The sequence below is a fragment of the Leopardus geoffroyi genome, chromosome A1 (assembly GCF_018350155.1).
Source record: "Leopardus geoffroyi isolate Oge1 chromosome A1, O.geoffroyi_Oge1_pat1.0, whole genome shotgun sequence".
Lineage (NCBI taxonomy): Eukaryota > Metazoa > Chordata > Mammalia > Carnivora > Felidae > Leopardus > Leopardus geoffroyi.
The window spans coordinates 235,010,593-235,038,121 of NC_059326.1; the positions used below are offsets into that span (position 1 = coordinate 235,010,593).

The 27,529-nt window shown below is 51.8% G+C and overlaps 1 protein-coding gene across 1 annotated transcript in view; it reads left to right on the forward strand.

Moving 5' to 3' along the window:
• Positions 1-23,602, forward strand: part of MED10 (mediator complex subunit 10) — a 181,263-nt gene extending 157,661 nt beyond the window's left edge. The window contains exons 4-5 of the mRNA XM_045442590.1: positions 10,274-10,381; positions 22,736-23,602. Coding sequence (XP_045298546.1) covers positions 10,274-10,381; positions 22,736-22,960 — 333 coding nt within the window. The 3' untranslated portion in view covers positions 22,961-23,602. The remainder of the gene's footprint in view (positions 1-10,273; positions 10,382-22,735) is intronic.
• Positions 23,603-27,529: the final 3,927 nt, after the last annotated feature.

Here is a 27,529-nt window from a genome sequence, read left to right on the forward strand (position 1 = left end):
AGTAACCTCTGATATTGTTTCTTTTCCACCATTTTTATTTTCAGTGACCGATGGAGTTATCTCAGGAGTGAAAATGTGAAATGGAAGGAAACCAACGTTTCTTTAAAACATGTTTTTTAAACAATGTTTTTTAAAGAATGTTAAACATGTTTTTATTTATTTTTGAGAGAAAGGGTGTGAGCCGGGATGGGGGAGAGAGAGAGGGAGAGAGAATCCCAAGCAGGTTCTGTGCTGTCAGTGCAGAGCCCGACGTGGGGCTCGATCCCATGAACGTCAAGATCATGACCTGAGCCAAAGTTGGCCTCTCAACCGACTGAGCCACTGAGGCGCCCCTCTTCTTAAGATTTGATGTGAGATTGTAATCACAGGTCAAAGAAAAAACATGTAAAGGCGTCCAGCTGCCACCAGTTCTCTCCACAGCCGAGCTTTCCCTGTCTTTACCCATCAAACCACTCTTGTGTCTCCAATCATGCCTCTGACATATACTTGTAATGGCTTAGTCCCCAAAGGCATCTGGTGCCTGTGAGATCCAGATGGCACGAACCGTCATGGAAATCTTGGCGAATCCAACAAGAATGAAGATGCAGAGTGGCTTGCTCCTGTCACCTCTCCCGGGGCAGTGGGGCCACGGGTTGCCGGGAGGCCACAGCAGGAACAAGGCTTCTAGTGCTGGAGTGGCATGGTATCTCTGTCCACCCTGTGCTCTCTTTGAGGTCTTCTGCATGATGACCTCGCGGGTCCCCAGGGAGGCCTCCGTAGCCCTTTGGATCTTCAAACCTATTCCCTCGGGCGGTTGATTCAGGGACAGTTCAAACAATGTTTTCCGAAAAAGTTCTCTGAGCTACGAGCGGGACAAGGTGAGGCTGTAGGGATGAGGAAGCTCACCCTTGCTCTCCCGGGGCTCAGAGCCCAAGGCCAGGATGCTGTACATCCCCATGTGGCCAGGGAGTGGGTGAACATGACCCCATACTGCCCCACACTGGGATGCTGCACAAGCCTGGCTTGAAAGCTGACAAGCACCTTTGCCACGCTCTGAAGGCAACATAGGTCTCGTAAAGCATGCAGGGCCCGTGGGAGAAGGGAAGCATGAATAAGAGATGGGATGGAGTGGAGGCGAGCCTGTGCCGGCTCTAGCCATGTTAGTGGGTCTGCATCAGCCACTAACAGGAATCTAAACACACGTGGTCTGCTCGACGACCTATCCCTTCAGGAGCAGTGTGAGGGCTCAGAGCATCGACACCCAAAGAAGAACATACTCGAGACAAGTGGAAGGAAAAGGCTCTGGTTGTATTTTAGGGGAAGTGATGTGAGGCTTACAGAAACTCACCCGGTGCAGGACTCATGGATGCATGAATAGAATAGCCGTGCCAGGTAACCAAGGCCGTCTTTGGGAGACTTCATTTCTTGGACAGAGAAAGAGTCAAAAATCCAGGTGCGAACAGGTATATAGAGTTCCCTTTCTAGATGCAGTGTGGTTTGGAAGGGCCGATGAGCTTTGTGACTCAGGGGAACCTGCTCATGGGGAAGGAAGGGACACGACTCCTGGTCTCTGCTCCCTTTGGATCAACATAAATGGTAGATATGAAGATGCTAGGGATCTCGATCCCTTTCATGGCAGCATGAGTACAATTTTCTCAGTTTTGGCACAGGGTGCATTGGGACAGCCTGGGGCATTCAGGAAAAGAAGTAACCATGGTTACTTTTCCAACTTCCAGCTGTTGGTCAACTTGTTGGTGAGGCAATTACAGAAGATGTTCAGCCTTCACCAGACTGATTCATGTGGATGAAAGAATTATTGCTTTCAATTGTTCTATGACTTTGAGCTGGAAGATTGTAAGAAATATCTTAGGAAGAGGTATTTTCTTGAATACCAAAGAACATAGTGGAGAGAGCTAATGCTTTAAAAACTCATGATGGCAGGTGGATGCCAGATGCTGGTAGGTACCAGGCAGCTCACTATGGGGCCCGTGGTGGCTTGGATTTGTGTGGTTGGATTTACAAATGGGAGCTGCCTCGTCATGCCAAGGGACTTTGCCGAATCAAATATATCTCTTTGAAACTGGACGAGGTCACACCTTTCCCCTGCTTTCATAGTGATGTTATGAGAGAGATTACTAAATTTGCAGTCAGTTTGTGTGGTCCCAGGTCTGTCTCTTTTCTTGCTGGGACAATGCTGACTGACCTCACTGAGATTCGCTTTCTTCTATGTCAGGCGAGGGGGATTATCATTACACTTACATTCAGGGTTGTTGCAGGATCCACCAAGAGAACATTTTTTTAAGTTTGCTTATTTTTTTGAGAGAGAGAGTGGGGGAGGGGCAGAGAAAGAAGGAGAGAGAATCCCAAGCAGGTTCCATGCTGTCAGCCCAGAGCCCGATGCAGGGCTTGATTTCATCTCACAAATCATCAGAAATTAAAGTTGGACATTTAACCAACTGAGCCACCCAGGCACACCCAAGAGAACATTTTTGAGAAGGTCTTTCATGAACTCTTCAGAATTTGACAGTGTGAGGTTTTACCTTGTCAGTCAGAGCTCGACTGTGCCCCTGTGTCAGGATTTCATCTCCAAACCACTCGCTGCTTCTTGGGGCTCCATTTTTATGTTATAACAAGCCTCCCATCAGCATGAGCTGGAGTCATGTCAGATGGTTCCAGCTGAGAAGAGACCCGTGCTGGTCACAGTTACTAGGGATGCACTGGTGTGGGCAGGGATGTCCTGCTCTGGAGACCTCTGGGATAGTAGCTCCATCAGGGTCTTGCCTCTTAGGACAGCAGCGGGCCCCGGAGACCTGGAGAGGGGGCCCACCCTCTAGGCACACTGCCGAGTTCTTGGAATGAAAGCTCTTAGGTGCTGCTGGTTCTCAAAGTACCCACTCCACTGAGAAGTCCGCTGATTCCTTCTAGTTTTGCTATTTCTAAGGCCAAGGCTTTTGCTTTTGTTGAAATAGTAACTAAACTCTGTTTTCAGGAAAACAAGAGTTCACCACTTTGGCATCCCATCAGATGCTACCATTGTTTCCATATGGTAAATTCAGGAAAGTACTTTGGTGGGTGAGGGAGGGTTTGAAGGAGATGATCTCACTAGGACTGAAGTAATCCACAGACCAAAAATATAATCTATAGGTGAGGGGGAGGAGGTTTATCCGAAGAGAAATATTCAGAAATAAGTGTTCCCTAAGACATGTCTTCATTTCAATTTCTAGAAAGAAAGATGGTTCACTGAAATAACTGTCTTTGGAATCTAGTAACCCAATATAAGCTCTAGATCCCAGACTAGCTGATAGAATTGAGGTCCAGATGTCCGATTCACAGCAACTGCAAAGAATATAACCATGCATGATGTTGTGGTTTATAATAAATATATATTTGGTCTCTGTCCCAGTTCTGGCACAGAGCTCTTAAAACCCTTGGGATTTCCTAAGTGATTCAAGTGGTAAAGGTGTCTTTTGTTATGTTAATGAGGCGGCCTTTGCACCCCACCTAAGGTTGGGGCAGGTTGTTGGAACTTTCAGTCCCACCCACCCCTATCCTCCAGGGAGGGAGAGGGGCTGGAGGTTGAATCTATCACCAATGGCCAGTGATTCAATCAAACATGCCTATGTAATGAGGCCTCTGTAAGATCCCAAAAGGACGGAGTTGGGAGAGCTTCATGGTTGGTGAACCCATGGAGATTTGGGGACAGTGGCACATTCAGAGAGGGCATGGCAGCTCTGTGCCATTTGCCCATGCCTTACCCTATGTGTCCCTTCCATTTGGCTGTTCCTGAGTTACCTACTTTTATGATAAGCTGGTGCTCTAGTAAGTAAAATGTTTCTCTAAGTTCTGCGCGTGGCTTTAGCAAATTAACCAAATTTAAGGAGAGGGTCATGGGAGCCTCCAGTCTGTAGCAGATCAGTCAGAAGCACAGGTGGCCTGGGCTTGTGAATGGCATCTGAAATGTGTAAGTGGGGGCATTTCGTAGGACTGAGCTTTCAACCTGTGGAATCTGATACTCTCTCTGAGTTACGAATGCTAATTCAGAATTGAACTGAATTGTAGGACACCTAGCAAGTGTCTGAGAATTGCTTGTTGGTGTGGGAAACCCCCCCCCAATTTGGAACGGGGCGCAGAACTCTTTTGTCATGGAATCAAAGTAATTTGAGCTCCAATGTCTGGCAATCTCACCTACTAGCAGGTGGCTTCAGTCAAATCATTTTGTTTGTCTGGGCTATTTTTCCAGCTTGGGCCAGGCTTGGCTGATCTTGGCTGGGCCACCCTGTGTGCACAGGCCAAAGACTCACCAGTGCATGAAGGCCTCTCCTGACACAGCTGACTTCTATCCACATGGTCTCTCGTCCTTACCAAGTGAGCGTGGGCTTGCCCACTGAGTGTTTGTACAAGGACACAAGGCGCTGGGCACTAGGCTTGGGGCTGCTACATTTTGTTGCCCAAGAATATCACAAGGGTAGTTCAGATCCAAAGAGTAGGGAAATAAATTGCACTTAATGATGAAAGAAGTTGAAAAATCATATTGCAAAAGGCAGAGATGTAGGCAAGGAGGAAACAGCCACTATTTTTACAAACAACTTACTGCAAAAGGTAAAACCAAGTAAGCCAAGCTGAAAACCAAACCAAAACGAAAATTCAGGTCACCACTTAGACTTGGGAGGGAAAAACAGTCAAACTTGGCCATGCTTCATGAATCAGTGGCTCTGGATATAGTCTAACAGAACATCGACTACATATTTCCAGGGTTGAGATCTTAGGAGAGCTCCCTTGTCAAAGGTTTTGTTCTTGTATCTGTTCCCAGCAATGGCTTCTTGGTAGCCCGTCACACACAATGGGAGAGGAATTTTTGGTGAAACTTTGTGGATGTTTTCTGAGGTTCAGGGGAAGTATAATCAGGCTTTACCAGAGTTCACATTTTTTTTGCTTGTTCTGCCGGTTTGGAATCATTCCATACCAGATGCTCCTTACCTCTCTCAATCGGCTTGGAGTTCAGTATGGCCTAGAGTTGACTTAAACAGCCCAGATTTGTTCTGATACAACCCCAGTGTGGGTTTAGCTTCTCCCTCGAGTTGTGAGGACTTGGGATCTCCTTGGAGACTCTGTTTATTCCCGTGATCATTCTTGACCTCTCCCAGGGGTCGCCTGTAGACCAGCTGTGGGGGATCACTAGTCTTTTAGAGGCATTTCATCTGAGCCAGCCCATGAGCCAATAGACCTTGGACGCCTCCTTTGGCACAGAACAAACCACCTGCAGAATGTTTGGGGGACACTCTCATCAGTCCATGATTTTGTGTCCCAGCTTCCTGGAATCCTGGGAAGAGCAGAACCTAACTTCTTGCTCCAGAGTTATAATTCTGCAAGTCATTGGCGGTATCTGAGAAGACCCTCTATTTAGGGAAGCCCAGATCTGGGCTGTAGAACTTAAGCCCAAGTGGGGTGTTCCTCACTTGCTTACAGCTGAGCTATACATTTGTATAAGGTCTTATGATGCAAAAAAGATAAGATAAAAGGAAGAAAGCTTTCCCTATCTATATCAATACTGAGGCAAACTCTGCTTTTTCCTAAGAAAATGCTAACATGATGAGTGGCTCTTGATAGAAGCAAATCTGCACACCTGGTGGGCAACTACTGAATATAATCAGAGAGATTTGTTTGTACAAAACTAATAATTAATAGGGGCCCCTGGGTGGCTCCGCCGGTTAAGCGTCCAACTAACTTCATCTCAGGTCGTGATCTCACAGCTCATGGGTTCGAGCCCTGCATCGGGCTCTGTGCTGACAGCTCAGAGTCTGGAGCCTTCTTCGGATTCTGTCTCCCTCTCTGCCCCTCCCCCGCTCATGCTCTGTCTCCCTCTCTCTCTCAAATAAATGAACATTAAAAAAAAACCCTAATAATTAATAGGAAATGTCTTCCTAACCTTTGTCACAAAATTGCAATGGATTAATAATAATAATAATCTTTAAAACCAGAAAGAGTATGGAGATACTTCCTTAAACCTGCGATTTTTTAAAAGACCAGAAAACTCGAGTTGAATGGCACTGCATCCGCTCCATGGAGGCCTCAGCAGCTTGCTCTAACACAGGAAAGCCTTTTCTCCCGGAGCCTGGGGGCCGCATGTTGCCTGGTGCTTCTCTGACTCTGCCTTGAACGAGGAGCTCGTTAACCTCTGGCCGTACCTGTGAGCACAGAGGCGGGAGGCTTCGTTATCTGCTTTTCACAGATGGACCAGTCAGATCCCGGAATTGTCATACAGTAACTCTGCGGGTGGCCGTGGTGGTCTGCTGTCCAAGGTCAAAGTACGTCCCAGCCCCCTGTGATGAGGCCACCTGGGCTGGAGGGCTGAGGAAGAGTGGATGAGAGGCAGCTAGTGACCGAGTCTCAGAGGCCCCGAACCTGGCCCCCTTTTGGAGTCCACTGGAGCCCCGAAGGCCACAGTGAGAACTGCCCCTTGGGAATGAAGACATCTGGTCCTGCTGCATACATCTCATCTTCTCTTTTTTAATTTTTTTTTAATGTTTATTTATTTTTGAGAGAGAGAGAAGCAGAGGGAGAGTGGGGGAGGGGCAGAGAGAGAAGGAGACACAGAATCTGAAGCAGGCTCCAGGCTGTCAGCACCGAGCCCGGCGTGGGGCTTGAACTCACCAACTGTTGAGATCCTGACCCGAGCCGAAGTCAGATGTTTAACCAACTGAGCCATCCGGGCGCGCCAATAAATCTCATCTTTCAAAACGTAAGACTCTGGCAGTAGAAATTTTAATGAGATGTGGAGTAAGAATCTTGTTTTTTTTACTTTTTAAGAAAGGAGGTGTGGGGTGCCTGCTTCTCAGTTTCCAAAGGACACCCCTCGATGCAGTGCCCAACAAATGCCCAGCCCCCACCCAGCAGCCGCCCAGGAGCTCGCCCCTTCCCAGGACCGGGTCCTGTTTGCTTCCCTCCATTGTTCCGGTGACCCAGGCACCCCCCCCCCCACGGTGTGCTGATGGTGACCCCAGAACAGACCTAAGGAGGGGCACCAAATGGGGATGCAGAGCTCCTGGGGAGGGGTGCACGCCTCATTAAGCACGCAGGCTGCCTTCTGGGGCCTGAAGGCCTGACTTGGGGTATTGTGAGTCTGCACCTGTCGGTCCTACCCCGCACACCCTCGCTGCTCCCGCAGAGACAGTCATCTCTGTCCATTGTTTGCGTGCTGGGCCCGGCTCCTAATTAGGCCCTGGCCGAAACCAAATGAGAAGGTAAGCTCTCTCGGGCTGTGCTCGGGTGGCCCGTCCCGTGCTGCACAAAAGTCCAGCCTCGCAGCCTCCAGGGAGGAGTGAGAAGCGAGAGCCAGACAAGCTGCCTTTGTCAGAAATCGTCCACAGTGACGGGCCACGGCAGGAGCCACGCTCTGCACCCATGCTTTTTATCTTGTAGGTTGTGGGTGGCTGAGAAGGGGCGGAGCGAGCTCAGGGCAAAAGGATTCCCGCCTCGAGGGCAGGACCTTTCTGCCATCGCGCAGGTGGCATTTGACCCGTTCCCGTCCGTCTCTAGCTACAGAGCTGGTGGGGTTTGGGAACCACAGCCCATCTATTTTCAGAGACGGCAAGGTTTCAATCCTGCATCCACTCTGTCTTTCTGCCATCAGACTGGCAGGCTGAGGGCCTGCACCAGCTCAGTGGTAAGAAATACGAAAAGAAGAGAAACATCCCCAGGAACGTGCCTCCGTGTCTGTAGTAATCTCCCTCCATCCATTTCTCTCTCTCCCTCTATCACCAGCTCTCCCTGCAATCGTTTATAAACCGCTGGGGAGGAAAGGTTAGACAAGCTAAGTTCTGGGTCACACCATGAAGCGCCCTCTCTACTGCTCACGGACTATTTCAGCTGGGTTTGTCTGCTTTTCCCCAAATGGATACATCGAAGGGCTGGCAAATTATCACCAGTCGGACTCTGTTGGCTTCTTTGTGAACGGCGCCTCCTGTCTCGGAGCTGGGACGGTCGCGGAGGCTCTCTGCCAGCCGCGGAGGGAGGGAGTGCTCCTTCAGGGAGGTCCCACGGGTTGACCCAAGCAGGACGGAGCAGAGCAGAGAGCGCAAGCTGGAGTGAGCTGGGAGCTGGGAGCCGGCCACCAGTGCAGATGGTTTCTGCAATGTGGAAACCAGACGGTGAGGACCTCGCGAAGCCTCAGCGAGGAAATGATCTCTGGAGGCTGTCAGAGGGTCCATGCAAGCCTGTCCTACGCATTCATTCATTCGCTCGCTCACTCATTGCACACGCTTTCCCATTGAAGAGACACCATGCCCACGTCATGGGATGCGATGAAGGACTGGTTCCCGTGGGCTGTAGGCCCCCTGGGGTTGTTCCCCAATAGTCCCCTGCTGGCCTTCAGCCCCTGCCAGCCCTCCAGTGTGGCCCCAGTGGCTGGGAGGTCACACTGGAAAAAGGCTCAGGAGAAACCTAATGCCTGCCTGAGGCCTCGCATGACCCCAGCCCCTCTCTTCAGGGTTGAGTCTTCTCTTTCTTTGGCTCTCCTGCCTGTGGCTCTGCCCTTATGTCACAGTGACTTCCATGAGCTGGACTCCCACCAGTGAGGATGCTCCAGCTCCTCCCCCTCCCCAGGTGGGGGCAGACGCAGGAGGGCTGCCTGGAGGAGGCTTTGGGGGCACGGGTGAGGGACGTCTTCCCTCCGAGGAGCCCAGGGGAGGCTCCGCCGTGGGGGCCGAGCTGAGCCGAGAGGAGGTCCCATCCTCGGCAAGAGGAGACCATCGGGCTGCCCCTCAGACACACAGCTGTCCCCAGAGCTGCGGTCGTGGGATTAGATCAGAGAGGCCTCCTGGAGGCGCTTTCTAAACAGGGAAATCTTCCTCGGGGCAAAGGCTGGGTGCTGTTATTTTGAGAGGCCCAAAGGGAAACGATGGGTGCTGGATGGTTTTTCTCCTCTTGGTTCTACGATAGGGCAAGCCTGGCCTCCCTCCTGAGCGGTGTGTCTGCGCTGGGGGCAAGGCCGCGAGAAGCCCAGATCTGTTATTCTTCTCAAATGTCTGGGACTGGACAGCGTAGTCATGACTCTGTTCGGTGTGGAATATATGCCGCGTCCTTGGCACAGCGGACGATTCCCCTTTCTTAACGATGGCCGAGGACGCCCGTGGTGAAGGGACCGCTCTCGGCAGTCGGCACCTGTGAAAAGCCAGTTCGGAGTTTTGCATCAAAGAGCGACAAGGACGAGGTTGTTCCGTTCAGCAAATGAAAAAAGGGATTTTGCTGAATCTCGAGAGTTGGTGTGGAGCCCAGAGAGCGTCAGTCAGAACTCCCATCCCCAGGACCTAGCGACGGCTTCTCGCAGCCAGGAGGGGCGTGGGCCCGCTGGTGCCGTGTTAGTGCAGAGGTGCGTTTGGCAGAAACGGGTGCATTTCTTTGTGTTCAGTTGCGGCTCATGGTATTCAGTGAGGCGACAGCCGCCGGCTTCCAGGCTACCCGGGGTGGCAGCGGGGCTGAGCTGGGGCCCTGAGTGGATGCTCTGGGGGAGAGGAAAGGTCCCACTGCACTTGGGGCTCCCGTGCTAATGGGACCTTACCTCTTCCTTGTGCACACCAGCTGTGCATCTGCACCCGCCAGGGCCTCCAGGAACGCGGGGAAGGGGCCTTAGCGCTCCGAGCTGCCTGAGCTGTGCTTTGGGGTGTGGGGAGGGGCATCTATGCACAGAGAAGGAATTTCGGCTCAGCAGATCCACAGAAAGAACTATATTTTTCATTTAAATACTTCAAAATGTTGGGAGCGTTTTGGGGAGAGGTGGCAGTTAGAGAAAAAGGAACAGTGGCAAAGAAAAGGGGAATAAGGCCATGAAATGCCTCTTGTCGAGTGATAGGGAGAATAGAATAAACTTGGGACGGTATTTTGGGTTTCAGGTGGCTGTCAGGACCCATGTGACTTAGAATGGGTGGAATCATTGCTGTCCAACAAATGGGAATTTCTACCCTTTTTGCCACAGAATGAGGTTTTTTTTTTTTACTCCAAATATTTAACACATTGCATCGGCTAAGCATTCTTACTTCCGATAATGACTATAAAAACAGAAATATATTCTGACAGATCCTTGAATTGTTTAAATTACATTGACTGCAGATAAGTAGCAGCTTCCCTACCCCCCACATTCTGCATCCAGAAAGAAGTCGTCACTGCTTCTGTCCTTGAACTATTTCAGTTAATTAGAAGAATGTGGAGGAAGCCCATCTCTCCGATTTGGTACTGTTAATTACAAAGGTATTCAATATGCCACGGCAAATGGCAGTATTTTTTCCCCGCCTTTTGTCAGGGGGCTCTGAGACGGCTTACAGACATGAACTCAGTTCTGCCCGGCCCTCGGCCATGTGGGGAGCTGGAAAAACAGAGCTCCAGACTGACTGAGAAGGAGCTGGAAGAGGTAGGAGGAATAAGGGGTGTCCCTGTGGGTGCGGCCCCTCCGCCACGCATTCCAAGCCGAGGGTGCTGGTAACAAGTCTGGGGTGCGGGAAGCTTGCCTTTGTATCACCCATCAGGGCGGTGCTGTTAAACAATGTGATGGCGCGTATCAGATGAGGGTGTCAATTCACCGATTTCCAAGCGTTTTCAGACCACCGCTCATATATAAATCTTTGCTGCATCAGACCTTCGTGGATGGCACCTAGTGGGACCTCCATGCTGAGATTCCTGGTTTGCAGCTGTGTGTCCAGAAGTAAAAGTAACACAGCTGCATTTCATTCTTTTGAAATTCACCACTGCATTTATTCTAAAGCAAGTATAATTGGATCCAATTTAGAGAATGTATTGAGTGCTTTGTCATAGGAAAGGCGACAAGTGATAGAAACCCAACAGGACCAGGGGCGCCTGGGCGACTCAGTCGGTTGAGCGTCCGACTTCAGCTCAGGTCATGATCTCACAGCTTGTGAGTTCGAGCTCCATGTCAGGCTCTGTGCTGACAGCTCGGAGCCTGGAGCCTGCTTCGGATTCTGTGTCTCCCTCTCTCTCTGCTCCTCCCCTGCTTACAGGCTGTCTCTCTGTCTCTCTCAAAAATAAATAAAACAGGGGCGCCTGAGTGGCGCAGTCGGTTAAGCGTCCGACTTCAGCCAGGTCACGATCTCGCGGTCCGCGAGTTCGAGCCCCGCGTCGGGCTCTGGGCTGATGGCTCAGAGCCTGGAGCCTGCTTCCGATTCTGTGTCTCCCTCTCTCTCTGCCCCTCCCCCGTTCATGCTCTGTCTCTCTCTGTCCCAAAAATAAATAAACGTTGAAAAAAAAATAAATAAATAAAACATTAAAAAAAAAGAAACCTGACAGGACCAGCTTACAATAAAGAGCGAATCATTGGAGGTATGTGAATGGGGTCTTAGACACCTGAGGAGCGACAGAGAAGTAGAATTAGAAAGGAAGCAGGAGCTTAGGGCCTGGGGGACCCAGCATCGAACCCACCAGGACTCTCTCTCTTCCAGCCCCTCCCATCCACTGCTGCCCTGCGGGCTGGTGTCTCTCCCTCCCACCCCAACCCTCTTGCTCCCTCTTCTCTCAGAACTTCTGTCTCTCTGCTCATCATGGCGGAGGGGAGCACCTGGCCTGCACATCTTACTATTTTAGCCACTGAGAGAGGCCACCAAGATGTGACCACTGGTCCCAGATCAGGAAACCCAGAATGAAACTTGGGGGTGCTGGAGGTGGGCAGGGCACCCAGGTATCCGGCGACTCCTACGAGAACCATCTGGGGAAGCGGGAGGAGGAGATCCCTCCAGGGGCTGCTGCCCTCAGAAGAAGGGGGTCCTGGATGATGAAGGTGAAGGCTGTTGTATGCATGCCCACCGTGGGGCTGAGCAGTGTTGGGGCCAGCTGTAGAAGGGAGTGTGAGACACGGTCCATGCGGAAGAACTGAGGAGGGGTGTGGGCCAAGGGAGCCAGCAACTTGTATCTTTAATCCGTGATACCGCACTGAGCCTGGATGTGGGCTCCGTGAACACCTGTCACTCCAGTGAGTGAGTAAATACGTTTGTTCCAGGAATGAGTTAGTGTAGGATTCTCCCAGGTTACTCGGGCATCCACGGGGACGTGAGAAACCTCCCGGGATGATCGACAGCATGAAGCAGTGGCAGCTCTGACACACTTTGGGGACAGAGGTTCCAGCACATCGACAGGGATGTGTGGTTTAAGAAAGGATAAGAGGAGGAGCGAAGTCTGACGTCGCCTGGAAAGGATGCGCAGCCAGGTTTGCTGGCGTTCGGGTGTGTGCAGGTAATGACATGGCCCAGTGTGCTCGGACAGTCGTCACGAAGCACCGAGTCCCGGCCGCTTCTGCACAGACCTTTACGTTCTCCTGGCCCTGGAGGCTGCAAGTCCCTGAGTGAGAAGTCTGCAGGGCTGGCTTCTCCTGGGTGCACAGATGGCCCCCTCTTGCTGCCTCCCCACAGGGTCTCCTCTCTATGTGTCCGGCCCCTGAGTCTCCTCTGTGTGCCCTCTTCTTGCGAGGACACCAGTCACGCTGGAGTAGGGCCCTGCCCAACAGCCTCATCTTGACAGAACTTCCTGGTTAAAGGCCCTGTCTCCAAATGCACTCACCGTCTGAGGCACTAAGTGTCAGGGCTTCGACGTGTGAATTTGGGGAACACAACTCAGTCCAAAATATGATGGAACTGGATGTTTTTCTGGGGCCCCCTTCTACAGGTCCTTGGACATCCCAGGGAGGAGTTGGTCCTGTATCTCAATAAGCAGTTGCAATGAGACTCGGTCCCTAGGATAATTAGTGGGTCAATTGTAGATGGGGGGGGGGGGGTTCTGAAATGAGGGACAGATCGCGAGATGCTTCTGTCTTGCCCTCCCTACGGCGTTGCTGGACCGGAAGACACAAAGCTTCAAGTGAGCCTAGCAGAGCAATCTTCCCATTGGTGTGCCCTGTGGGACAACCTTGAATGGGGTCTGGTGACAATGCCGGCCTCTAGGATGCCCCCGGGGAGTGTCTGGGCGGAAGAGGAGAGCCAAGTGCCCTAAAGGATGACCCAGGGCCTCTGTGAGGCAGGCCAGCCGGTGCAGGGGCCACTGACACCAGAAGCAGGGATTTCATCTCTTAGATGTGAGCTTCGGGGTCAGAAAAAAGTTACAGCAGTTGCCAGTTTGGCTCCCAGGAAGACTGCCATGGGCTGCATTTGGTTCTGGGGATCGGTGAGGCTGGGCTGTTTTGGGGGGGGGGGGCCAGCGGGGTTGTGAGAGCTGCCCCCCTACGCCACCGCGCTGCATTGCCTGCTCACCTCTGGCTTCTCACAGCTTGGTCAGGCGCCTCTCCTGTGCGACCCTCACACCCCTGCTCTGTCCCACCGCTAAGGCAGCTACCCTCCCCATGCAGAAGGAAGTAACACTCCCGTTTACAGACTGGTTGGTGCAGAGCTGCAGTAAACCCAGCCCTGTTTCTGAGGGATGTGTAATTAGTGCCAATTTTCACAGGAAGCTTCTTAGAGCTGATTAAAAGCACAGGAGGCGTTGGTGAGAATTACCAGGACTTTCCTTTCCCTCTCCCAGAGCTGCTCATTAGACCCGGGGAGGAACCAACTACTGTCAGCGTCCTTGATGTAAGGCTTAGAGTTGGGGGCCACCGAGCGCCCTCCCGGCTTGCACGGATGGGGAAGTCACGAGGCTGACATTTGAACGCTCAGATCCACTCCGCCCTCCTCACAGAACGCTGATCTTCACGCACCTGATGGCCAAACCCAGCCAAGGGCTCCCAGCTGGACTGCCTGTATTTTCTCTTCCATTTCCCCCAGGCACTGTGGTTTCCTGACCATCCAGAAACACTTGGATGTGCAGTATCATTTTAGGGAATTTGGTCATCTAGTAACACCCAAATAACATCTAAGATGGCTATAAAAATCGAAGAATGAAAAATCGCGGAAATGAGCGGTGGAGCCTGTAATTAAAATAGGAAACATACATTCATCTAATGTATTGACAGGTGATTGAACTGAAAGGTAACAATGAAATATTTCCTCTTTTCTACTGCTGACATTCTGCTAGTTAACAAATCTTAATTGGATACCGCCTGCTCACCAGCTCTGTAAGACCAGGGATCCATGAGCACAGAGAAGCACCAACACGCGTGTGACAGAGAATCACACGCACGAGAAAGTGGTCGGTGGTGTGGCCCAGCTGGTGTTGGCTGCAGGCATCCAGGGACACACATGGAGGGAAGAAGGAGGGAGGACACATCAGCCTGTGGGACCCTGTGAAGAGAGTGGCATTGATTTCTGGGAAGGGGGGTTGGGCTGTGGTTTCCTTCTGGTCATGGGGGAGATCAGCAGAGGAAAGGCAGAGCCTGGAACTTGGGGAATCCTGGGATCATCCAGTGGAGGAAGACGTAAGGGGTCTGGATTACAGTGATGACAACAGGAGGCTTGGAGGGAAGGGACAGGTGGCATTCACTTCAAAGGGAGAGTCAATATTGTGCTTTGGGTATAGATTTTGTCTGTGTTTGTGGTAGAACCTCAAAGCTTCTGGAAACTTCTCTTGTGAGAGTTCACCAGCCTCCTCAGTGTTACTTTCAAATGGCCATTAGGACTTTCTTCTGTCTCCACTTTTCCCCTACATTTCACATTCTTGAGCTCGTGTGCCCCGCTTGTATGGTGACGTTGGAATATAGAACCGAAAGAAAGGAGAGAGCAAGCAGGGACAGCATATTTGATGAATACAGTGATTTTTAAAATCACTCTGAGAAATTTAATAGAGGGGCTTTATTTTGGGAAGACAGTTCTTCTCTGAAGTATCGCATTCCCCCACACCTCTCCCCAATGTCATTTGAGTTTTTAGTCTTTATCTGTCCCTTTTCTTTCCTTCTGCTGATTTTCTTTATATGCCTCATAATCCTTACAAGATAGTTATTTTAAGGATGGCAGGGTGGGTTGATTTATAGCTGTTATAAATTTCCTTAGCTATTTTTTTATTTTTAAGTAATCTTCATGCTGAGTGCAGAGCCCTGAACCCAGTGCAAGGCTTGAACTCACAACCCTGAGATCAAGACCCGAGCTGAGATCAAGAACCTGATGCTTAACCAGCTGAGCCACCCAGACACCCCTCCACTGCTATTATGTGTAGAATTATGGCTTGTGAATATGAAAACTTCCAGAGAGTTCTGTGTATGTTGAGGAGGCTTGTTGACTAACAGGGATTACTTTCAAGTAAATGCGTGGATGGCTGATTTGGGGGAAGGTTTAATTCCCTCTCTGTCCATCTGTCCATCCATCCATCCACCCATTCATCCATGCATCCATCCATCCATCCATCCACCCATTCATCCATCCATCTGTCTGTCCGTCAATCCATCTGTCCATCCATCCCTTCATCTATCCATTTATTCATCCATCCGTCCATCCATCCATCCATCCATCCTTCCATCCATGCATCCATCCTTCATTCCATCCATCCATCCATCCATCCTTCCATCCAACCATCCATCCATCCATCCACCCACCCATTCATCCATCCATCTGTCTGTCCGTCCATCTGTCTGTCCATCCATCCCTTCATCTATCCATTTATTCATCCATCTGTCCATCCATCCATCCATCCATCCATCCATCCATCCATCTGTGCATCCTTCCATCCATCCATCCATCCATCCTTCCATCCTGCATCCATCCTTCCGTCCATCCATCCATCCATCCATCCATCCTTCCATCCACCCATCCTTCTATCCATGCATCCATCCACCCTTCCATCCATCCGTCCATCCATCCATCCACCCACCCATTCATCCATCCGTCTGTCCGTCCATCTGTCTGTCCATCCATCCCTTCATCTATCCATTTATTCATCCATCTGTCCATCCATCCATCCATCCATCCATCCATCCATCCATCTGTGCATCCTTCCATCCATCCATCCATCCTTCCATCCTGCATCCATCCTTCCGTCCATCCATCCATCCATCCATCCTTCCATCCACCCATCCTTCTATCCATGCATCCATCCACCCTTCCATCCATCCATCCATCCATCCATCCATCCATCCATCCATCCTTCTATCCATGCATCCATGCATCCATGCATCCATGCATCCATCCTTCCATCCATCCATTCATCCATCCATCTGTCTGTCCGTCCATCCGTCTGTCCATCCATCCCTTCATCTATCCATTTATTCATCCATCTGTCCATCCATCCATCCATCCATCCATCCATCCGTGCATCCTTCCATCCTGCATCCATCCTTCCGTCCTTCCATCCATCCATCCATCCTTCCATCCACCCATCCTTCTATCCATGCATCCATCCACCCTTCCTTCCATCCATCCATCCATCCATCCTTCCATCCATGCATCCATGCATCTATGCATCCATGCATCCATCCATCCATCCTTCCATCCATCCATCTATCCATCCATCCATCCATCCATCCATCCATCCTTCCTTCCTTCCATCCATACATCTATCTTATCCTCTTTGCCTGGAGGAGTCCGGAACGCTGGAGCTCTGTTTACACCAACATCTGGGCAGGGAATGGGAGGGCCAACTCAGGCAGACATTTTACAGTTGGACTTTTGATTCTTCCCTCCTCTATCGCTTTTGTTGTGTTGTTGTTTTTCCTTCCATACCATCATTGCAGGATGCTTGCAACCTTTGGTCTAGAGCTTCTTCTAGGTTCTGAGCATGACACTATCTCCCTTTTCAGGACAAAACATGAAATCAGAAGCCAGACCTCCTGGGCACCCATCCTGGCTTCTGTGCTTACTGGCCCCAGGAGCTTGGGCAAGTTACACAGCCCCTCTGTGCCCCCATCTTTTCAACCCTGATCTTTTGGGTTGTTGTGAGCACTGGATGTGGGAGTATGTGTCAAAGATCTGACTGTGCACGGACATGACCCTCACTTGATGTGTGCCACTAATGTGGTTGCTGCAATCACTGCCATTAGTGCTCTTGTGACCCTTACCCTCTGCTTTATCCCCTCTCCAACTTTCAGGTCATGATGTTCTGTTCTGTGTTATCACTTTTTAAGCTTCCTGAAATGTGTTGGAATTTTTCATTTGTTGATGAGTTCCTTCCTGTTCTTTTTGTCGTTATGAGCTTATTCCTCTGCCTTCTTGTGTCCTCTCTCTCTCTCTGTCTGGTAATCATTTTACCCTAGCCTTATTGGTGTCTCAGCAGGAAGAAGAGAGGCAAATGTGGGTGCTTGAGTACCTTTTCTCTTCTTGTTTTTGAGAGTTCCAAATCACCTAAGATGACTGTGTCCATTCTATTTAAAAGACGAAACAGCTTTCCTTCATAGCAGGATGATGCCTGGGCACTGAGAGCTCTTTAATAACCAACCCCCTCACACAGCAGTTCCAGAAGCACCCCTCACCCTGTGTATGTGAGCTTTACGAAAACTATCGCTTTGTGTCAGCTATTTCTACTGGGCCCACAGATGACTTATTTCACTGTGTCTCTCAGGGAGCCCAAAGTGTTTTATCCAGCACAGCCTTTCCATTACTAAGTTGAAGGCTACAGTACGACACCAGCTTCCTGCCACAAATAATACCTCCGCACAAAAGGGTAGCAGGTAACAAGTTGCCACTCACTCCGTGCATCGTGGGTGCCATTTGCAAATTTAGGAACCACAAGCTTATTCCGTAGCTTTTAGCTGAGAAAGAAAAACAGCCATTCTTGCTGCTTATTTGCTGAGCATTTGTGAGATTTCATAAAAGAAAAGCAGGTCAGGATCCGCTGATGTGTAGCATCACACCATAACCGTGCTGGATACAGAAATTCGCGAACGATCCTCACTTCATTCCCTGATGATGGCTGAGCCCCCTCAACCTTCCCCGTGGTCACCTCAGCCCCGGGCAGAGACCTCCCCCAGAACCTAGCTCCCAGGGAATGTGGCTGCTTGAGCTCTTCCTGTGGTGAGGCCCGTGGTCACCCAGGTCAGGATCGTGCCCTGTGTGTCAGCAGCAGGGTGTCTGCTCACATGCCGGGTTCCTCTGATCTCCCTGCCCACGATATTTTAAACACATGTTTAATGTTTATTTATTCTTGAGAGAGACAGAGACAAAGACAGAGACAGGGCATGAACAGGGGAGGGGCAGAGAGAGAAGGAGACACAGAATCTGAAACAGGCTCCAGGCTCTGAGCTGTCAGCACAGAGCCCGACGCGGGGCTCGAACTCACGAACTGCGGGATCATGACCGGAGCCGAAGTCGCACGCTTAACCGACTGAGCCACTAGGCGCCCCCCTGTCCACGATATTTATATTTAAAAATGTTTACTGTACGTTGCCGGGGTCATCTCAGATTTGCTCCCGTGTGTGCCGCCCGGGATGGGGACACCCCGACAGCTGGGGGCCACAGTCATTGGTGGTCTCTCCACATGGTCCCTCTAGCTCGGCCGCTGATTCCCCACCTTCGGAGGGCTCCAAAGCCCCTCTCGTGAGGGAGAGGGAGCAGATGAGAGAGGGAGCTGAGCACAGTCCATACCACCTTCTGGGACCTGAAGTCCTCTGTGGGTTCCTGCCACATGTTGTTTTCTGCTGCATCTGTGAAAACACGGCCAGGTACAGAGAGAAAGGAGACCGGACTCCAACTCTCAGTGAAGCAGGAGGTTCTAAAAGAGGTTGTACGATGAGAAAAGTTGCTGTGGTCATTTTTGGAAAATATAATTGGCTTACCTTGAGGTCTTTTCTCTCTCTCTCTCTCTCTCTCTCTCTCTCTCTCTCTCCCCCCATCTCTTTTTGACAAAGGTCATTTTTCTTTGAAAAGATATTGCCCTCTGCTATTTGTCATAACAGCATATGCCTTGGTCATCTGTCCCTCCCCCTGGATCCCCAGCCTCACGGGATTACGTGGGTCCCTCTAGTACTGGAGTGACTTCAGGCAGCTCCCTGGGTTGGCGTCAGCTTTTCTGTCTCTAAAGGCAAGATGAAAATGCTGGTCTCAGCAGCTGGCAGGAAAGCCGAGTGGCATCCCAGGAGAGAACAGAAGTACCCCATGTGAACATACAACCTGGATACTTCTTCGAGTTTCACCATACTTGGTAGAGGACTGTCCTTTGGAACATTCTAGGTTGATCCACATGCTTTGAAGGTGCTGACTAAAAAATGTTTCGGAGGTGTTGACTCTCTGTGTGTCAATGGGATGAAAAATTAACAATCCTGGCAAGGAAAAGTTGGTCCTATGGCCTGTGTCCCTAAGTGCTTCCACAGGATGGACACCTGCTGCCCGTTGTCTGCTGTCACAGCTCATGCTGTGGACCCCGGGGGCCATTTGGAAATCAGCCACTTGGAACCACAGAGTTGGTACAACCATCTGACGGTTACTTCGCCCTGGTCTAGTTACCGTACCTGGGGCTTGAGCCCTTTGTAGCCCATGCTCCCAGCCTGTGGTTCCAGAAACCTCTCAGTCTCTCTGTGTTGATCTGTCCAGGGCCAGAGTCCCGGGGCTTTGCTGGGGTGAGCGGGAGGGAGAGGTAGTTGGGGTAGTCAGGGAACAGCTGCAGGACGGGGCTGCCCCCGGGGAGGGGGAGAGGGTACTAAAGGGAGAAGAGGTGCCGAAATCCCCCCCCCCCCCGGGACAGGGAACAAGAGACGGCAATGCAGGCAGCCTTCTGTGACCAGGGAGGGGACAGGCAACTCTCTTGCTGGGTGACCACTGATGGCTGGTGGGCACTGATGACCCCCTTCCAGGAAGCAGGGTCCATGGGATGTGCCATGGTCATTTTCCACCTACCCCACAGGAGAGGCATAGATGGGTGGCCGGGACCACCCAGCATCCCAGAGTTAAGGGACAGCCCCTGATTTGACGAGGAGAGTCAAGAGTGCGGTGGGACAGAGATTCCAGCCCTGGCCTTGAGCTGACCGTACTGCCTAGTGGAGGGCCTTGGTGGGGGGCCACCTCCCAGATGGGGTCCTAAAGGGCTGCCTGCAAAGGCGGGCCATCTCCCCCCCGCCCCGCCACTACTCCCCCGGGTGCACGAAGGACACACGCCTTCAGTTGCTGTCGAAGGGGCAGGTCCTTGCTGGCACCGTCCTAGAAGCCCAGGGTCTCCTTGTGCCTTGTAGGAAGCTTCCATGTCCAGTGTGGGGGTGGGGGGCTTGCTCAGCTTTCCAGGGGAGAGAGAACCTCTTCCTCTGGCTTGAGCTGTTCATTGCTAGCACTTTCTGCGGGACCTGTTCATTCTGCACAGGGAACTGCCCACCCCAGAGCAATTCCTGATTGTTTTGTGTTTGTTTGTTTGCTTTGTAAATTGTTTTTGACGTTTATTTATTTTTGGGAGAGACAGAGCATGAATGGGGGAGGAGCAGACAGAGAGGGAGACACAGAATCTGAAGCAGGCTCCAGGCTCCAAGCTGTCAGCACAGAGCCTGACACGGGCCTCGAACTCACGAGCCATGAGATCATGACCTGAGCTGAAGTCGGGCGCCCAACCGACTGAGCCACCCAGGTGCCCCTGTGTTTTTTTTTTTTTTTTTAAGTTTATTTGTTTAATTTTGAGAGAGACAGAGACAGCATGAGTGGGGGAGGGACAGAGAGAGAGAGGGAGAGAGAGAATCCCAAGCAGGCTCCGTGCTGTCAGTGCAGAGGGGTGGGGAGAGGGCCAAGACTGAGCAGGGGTGAGGCCTCCTCAGGGAGCAGCAGCTGCACCCCACCCACTCCCCCGTTTTCTGCCATTGGCCCCGAACACACTCCTATACTCTGAAGCCAGACGGCTGCAAGTTTTCAGAGAGAAAAGAACAGTGCAGGCCCGGCGTTTCCTCTAGGCTCTAGAATGTACGTGTCCCTCACCATCTGGGACTCAGGCCCAGCAGGACGTGCTCTGCCACCTGAGCCCAGAGTAGGGTCCAGGCAGGTAGGTGTCAGCAGCCAAGGGTGAGCACTCGGGGTCTTCTGGAAGCCAGGGAAACCACTGCGTTCTTCCTGTTCCGGAACATGTGGCCACGGTCCACCCCCCACCGTTTCCTCCCCAGGTCGTGAGCCCAGGGGAGAGGCCAAGAGGAGAGGCTGGAGGGGACCCCGCAGAGGGCTGTGGGAGGTGGGCCCGGGCAGGGGTGCCTGGCTGTTTGCCACATGGAGGAGGCGGCTTTGGGAGAGCGGGTTTAGAATCTGGTCAGATTCCACAGCTCACGCTGGGCAAGCTTCTGGGTCTCCGGGGTGGGGGGGAGGGAGGTTCGAGCTCCTTCTCTCTGCCATCAGCAGGGTTCCCAGGGGTCAGCGATCCACACCACCCATGAGCCTCAGAAAACCAGAGTTTTCTGCACGTGGAAGAAGCTTGTGACACGCCAGCACATATAATGCCTTCTGATAGTAGATTAACACCTCCTTCTAGGGGCTTCTCCAGTTCCGGAATCTGGTCCTGGATGCGGGATGGGTTTCTTTGCCTAGGACAGCATCTGCGCTTTTCAGAGTGAGCTGGCCACGCTGTACCCCGCATGCCAGGATGCCTCCCAGCAGCCCGTCCAGATTTCCGAGCCGGGCTCTGTCTACCCCTGCTGCCGGGCAAGCGTGGGGGCTCCACACCCCGTGACCATCTCAGGGTTCTGTCTTGTAGCGGATGGAGCTCCGAGGAAAGTAAATTGCATCCAGCAGGGAGAGAAGCATACCAAATGCGGGTGCCAGATTTCAGTTTTCTAACGGGCTCTGGAACCCCAGAATGGTGTAATCCTGCCCTGAATAGTAACTAATTAAAGACTAGATGCCCCTCTCCTCTAGTTAAACAAAAGGACCCTGACAAGTAAAAAGGCTCCTGTCAGGGCAGGAGCCCCCGCACAGGAGGACAGGCAGGCTCGGTGTGCACCAGGAGCTCCTTGTAAACCCCCGGGGGCTCCAGCACTGTGGGACAGCACGGGGACGTAGGGCAAGCGTCACCTCCCTGCCTGCAGACGTCACTGGCCACAGGCTGGAGGCCACAGCACCTGAGCCCACGTGCGACCCACAGATGGAGGCAGAGGTGGTTTAAAGACGTGGAAACAAGAGACAAGGCCAGTCGATGAGGCCACTGGGACCTCGGGGTCCAGGTCCTCAGGAGGAGAAGCAGAGGCAGCTGATGGGGACAGGAGCTGCTCAGAGCCACGGCCCCCATGCTCACTGAGAGCACAGGATGGGGAGGAGAAGGAGCACTGAGGGAGCAAAGCTGGGACAGGGTGTGGGTGGCCCTGGAGGGGACAGTGGTGGCTGCAGCTGGCCGTGCTGAGGGAGCAGAGTCACCTGTGGGTCAGCATCCAAGCTGGATTTGAACCCAGCTCTTCCAGTTTCTGGCTCGGTTGTCCCTGGCAGGTGGCAGAACCATCCCCTGGCTCCGTCTGCTTGTCTGTAAATCGGGGGCCATTAATAAGAACACGAGATAACTCTCTGAAGTAGGTAAGGGTCCGGCGGGCGCCCCTGCTTGTGTGAGTCGTTCCATCCGTGAGGGTGACCCATTACCCCCTGCTACCCTTACTCCTGCCATTTCTACTGCGACTCCTGCCTCTCCCGGTGCATTCTGGGGACGTCCTGCCGCCCACACCCAGCAAATAAAAAAAAAATTGTTTTTCCACCTTAGAAGATCTCCTGTCAATCTTCTGAAAGTCCCAGAGCTGGGCTCCTCCCCCCACCAGTGAAATCCCAGTCTCTGGGTTTGGGACTCACACATCAGGGGTTTTGAAGCTGATTCCAGGATGCACACAGGTTTGGGAACAGTGGTCTCAGGCGGCTTGTTAGAGCAGAGCAGAGAGCCGGTCGCTGGTATGTCTCTACGTGTTTGCTAGGACTGTGTTTTCCCGGTGCCTGGACCCGGCTAACCCCATTTCTCAATGTTCCACCCGGCGTAGGCTGGCACCGACGACCCGACGGCACCCTCCACCGTGCAAGAGCTGAAACTCAGGTCCTCATTGAACCGGAGCAGCATCCATGGCCACGTTACACTCTCTTTACCCCAAAAGAGCGATTTTGTTCTCGTCCTTCTCCACGTCTTCCCCTCCAAGGAAGCCTCTGTTCCAGCTGGATCCGAGGGTCACATAATCTCCTCCTGTACTGACTTTCCCACGAGTGTCTGAAGCTCCTTTAGATAACAGGGGATTCAAAAGAGAACAAACTATTTCAAGATGGACTTACCAAGACCCGATGAGGGGCTGTCATTGCACATTAATTCTAGACGCCTTGCCCCCTGTGCCTCGGGAGGGAATTCATCGCCCGTGGCGGCAGGGCTGAGCCCTATTCCTGCGCGATCCGTTACCCTCCCGACCTGCCAGGGCGTCGTCTGTGTTGTTTTCTTCCAATGCCAGTGCCTCCTTCCATGCCAAGGCCGATCGTTTCCCTCCGGCTAGTTTGCCACATCTTCCTCCACATGAGATCTTCTCTCCTTTGTATCTGCCCATTTCTGAAATTTAGACTTCTCTGTTTTGTTACCAAACGAGAAATGGCCCTTGTCAGTGTCGTTTAGGTGAGTTTGGGGGTAGCAGTTGCAAATCGTCGGGTGCTGCCTGCCTTCCGTGTGGAGGCTCGGGGTCTGCTGGGGAGGGGGGTTCCCAGTGCCACACTTAGACATGGTTCCCAGGCTCACCCTGTGTGAAACTGACACATTAATGTCATTGCCCAGCGTTAATATCTGAAAACACTGCAGGATCAAATGTGTTCTCTGCCCCCATCCAAGTTTTTAAAAATTTTTTTTAATGTTAATTTATTTTTGAGAGAGAGCATGAACAGGGGAGGGGCAGAGAGAGAGGGAGACAGAGAATCCGAAGCAGGCTCCAGGCTCCGAGCTGTCAGCACAGAGCCCGACGCAGGGCTCGAACCCCTGGACTGTGAGATCATGACCTGAGCTGAAGTAAGACACTCAACCGCCTGAGCCACCCAGGCATCCCGTCCATCCAAGTTGCTTTCTATCTTAAGATCGCATACACGCGTATCACCTTGTGTTTGTGCAACAACACGCCCATCATTTCTCCCAGAGACCTGTACCCATCTTGCTCATTGTGGAGGCTCACGCCTCTGCACACAGGCATCTCGGGGGCCGCTGTTTTGTACCTGACCCTTTCAGGCCGCCACCACGTGAATGCGGAGCCAGCATAGCTGTGCCCCTCGCCTCCCCGGCAAAGGCGACCGTTCACGCTCTTGTCCGCGTTTGCTTCATTAGCCTCGCGTGTCCCTCTGCTTCCGAGCTGTGTCCACCGGGATCTGCACGTCCTGGGCTACAGCTTTGGACGCCGTGGGAATGACTACCTCGTCCTCCTGGGAGGCGTGGGGGGCTTTCCTTACAGACAGATGCATGGTCACTCTTCCTCACTTCTCGGCTCTTTGCATCTTTCTGCCCAGAGACCTAGAGACCCTGGTTAATCGTGCTCCGGAAAAGCAGCTGTCATTATTATAAAATAAAAAAAAAAACACCAAAAACCAAAAAACAACTAAGAAAGGGATCCTTAACAGTTGAGGGTGGTGGAGTGGGACGGGAGACCCGAGGGGCACTTTCCTGATGTGTAACATTGTGTCGGGACGCGTCACAAAACGAAAGCAAATACCCACATGACTTTGCCTTTGCGGGCGGGGGAAGGAAGAGGGAGGTTGGACGTCACCCATGACGGCCTGCATGTTGAGGTGACTCCCTCTGCTTCACTTCAGAGAACCCCAGATAGCTCTCTGTTACTCCCCAAAGCTTCACATGGTCGAGTTCCAACCCAGACGGTCTGTCCTCTGGGAATCTGGGCTGCAGTCAGGTGACAGGACCACACAGAGCTGCCGCCAGCCTGGCTCTTGAGCTCCAGAGTCTCTCTGGGCCGGAGGACCTGCGGTCCCTCCGTGGGTCCCCCTTCCATGATCCCTCGAGGCAGTACTGGCCCTGCCTCTGCCAGCATTTTCCGTTTCCCCACTGCACTGACGCGCTAGGTGATGGCTGTTAGGTCCCAGCCTTGTCTCTTCCCTGTCGGGCTCTCGCTCACAGCCTCCCTGTGTTAGGAGAAATGGGATCCCTTTTTTATTGGCACTGGCTGATGTCACCGGTGACACAACAGTATTTTAAGAGCAAGCCACAGGAAGCCATTCGTTACTTCCCACGGCTCTGGTTGGAAGTTAGCAGGGTTACATTTTATCCTCTCTATGTACTAGGTGCGGTCATAAACATTTCTGTTATGTAAACTCAAAGCACTGAAACATTTATGAATGTAACCATGCTAACAAATCCTCACAAATATCATTGTCTACTCACTATGCATTTAATAATTCTTTTCTCTATGGTAACGTTTTGGACCAGTCAAAAGAGGGAGAATTTGATGTTGGAAAAATGACACTACGAATAAGTCCCATCGATTTTTATTAGTTTGGTCTGGCACGGTTGACCACAGCCAAGATGTTTGAAAGGGGATCGGCCTGAAATGTGACAAAGGCGTAAGTCAAAACTAGGACAGGTCTTGACGAATCGTGTGAAGAGAGGGGAGCAGAAGCACGGATGGCTCAAAACAATGAATAATGAAAATGCTTTTATGCTTCGAATTGAAATATTTATCTTGCGTTTGCAATCGGAGCGTGTTTCACACGCTGCTCTATTTACTGTGGCTTGTTGACTCCACTGCGACCACAGGTGCTGAGGGGAGGGACGGCCCGAGGACGTTGTGGGAATAATCTGGAGGGTGGACGATGCGTGTGTGGGACAGACGGCAGCACATAGTCGTGATGCTGGGACACGGCCGTGCCCTCCAGGTAGATCTGGGTGTCGTCCAGAACCACGCCCACTGCCCTCACACCCCCGGGACTTCTCTCTTGGTCAGTGGAACATTGGCATTCGCGATGTGGGCAAAGGCTTGGCAGATGCCGGTGCCACGGGGCTGGCTCCCTGGCCTTCGTCATCGCCACGAGAGGAACATGCTGGGTCAGGAGGAGGAGCAGAGACACACATGGACTGGAGCCTGTGCTGTGCCCAGCTGGGACCCGCAGGAGTGTCGGTCAATAAATCCTTGTTGTTATAGGAGTTCAGATTTTTGCGGTGGCTGCACAGTATTATTACGGCCATAGATGCCTGATAATACCTACTCTCATTGGGTTTTCTCTTAAAAACAGACTAGGACACCGACCCAAACACCTCGTTATCTTCTTTTCTTTCCCTCCTGCGTGCCCCCTCCTTTCTTCCAGTGCATTAGGCACCCGAGATGGAGGGACGCATCATGAAAATGACCAACAGGAAACTTCTCCTGCCACGAGGAATAATACCTAGTCTTGCTGGATGTTGGAATCTGGGGATGGAGGGGACTTCCGAAGCGAGGGAGGCAGTGCAGGTGAGTGTACAGGTCTCAACTGGGCATCACTCTGCTCTACCTATTGGCAGTGTAGACTCGAGTCAACTACTTGGTATCTCTAAGCCCCAATTTTCTCTTCTGTAAAATACCCATAATTGTACTCATCTCACAGGCTTTTGCAAGAATTAAATGAGCCAAGGTAGATGCATATGAAATATTCAGCACTGACCTTGGCCCGTGGAAAGTGCTGGGCACGGCAGCTGGTAGTCATTACATCGGGACCCGCCACCGCTGGAGAGGGTCCACCGGCTGAGCATGTCCATTGTGTGGAAAGGAGGGAAACTGAGGCCTGGACTCGCTGAGGTTACCGAGCGTTGGGCATTTTTGTCTGACACTTCCTTGTCCTCTGTGAACTGTGAGACCTTGACTGGTTTCTTGTGTGATGGCAACTCTACGGCATGTCCCCCTGAGCCCCCAGAATCACGTCAGTGTGGGCAAATCCCACAATCACTTTTGAATCCTGCACACGTAATATTTCACAACAGGAGTCTGGAGCAGCACGCGTTTTCCAGCCCCGTTGCGTGGAGGGTAGATCGTCCCGGGGAATACCAGGATCCAGTCTGGCCTCTCAGGACGAAATGCAAATGAACTTGTACAGCCCACCTGCTACCTTTCAGACATTAAAGTGCAAAAGAAGATGAGAACAGTCAGTGCACGAGCTCTGTCTCTCAAGGAAGGTTTCTGGCTTCTCTGTGTGTTTTGAAGAAGCTACCTTGGTTTACGGTGACACTGGTAATAGTTATAAACGGTGAACACTCTTGGTGTTGACTTAGGGAACATGGAAACAGCATTTAGGGTTTTACTCGATCTTTCTGTCGTTTTGCTGACCCTTCTTGGTTTATCGGTGTGAAGAGAGAACACCGTCGGCATTCAGTTCATAAAGTTTCTCATCTTTGTTCGCTACGCAACTAATCAACTCCATTTAACAGACATCAATAGAATCTTCCAATATTTAAGGCAAAACTTTCTCCATAGCATGAAAAGGGGCCATGAGATGTTCCCTGACCCCAAGGGGAGTGTCCTGAGTCCTATGTTCCAGATTGAGTTTCCCAGCAAACGGCTCTGAAATGAAGATTTGTGTGCAGAAAGTTAATTGGGAAGTACTTTTGGGATCCACACCTGACAAAGAGGGAGGGCAGCAGGAATGGACAGAATGGGGAGCTGAGCTGTCTTGCGGTCCCAAGAAAGGCCTTAGCCAATCCTGTGGGGAGCTTTGGAACTAAGAAGTCCCTATTGGTGTGAGGGAGCTGGGCCTGTGCATGGCATATGACCATGGGCGAGGCAGGTCTCTTCAGCCAGGAGCCAATGCCAGAGTGGCTCTCAGCTGAGAGCTGCCAGCTG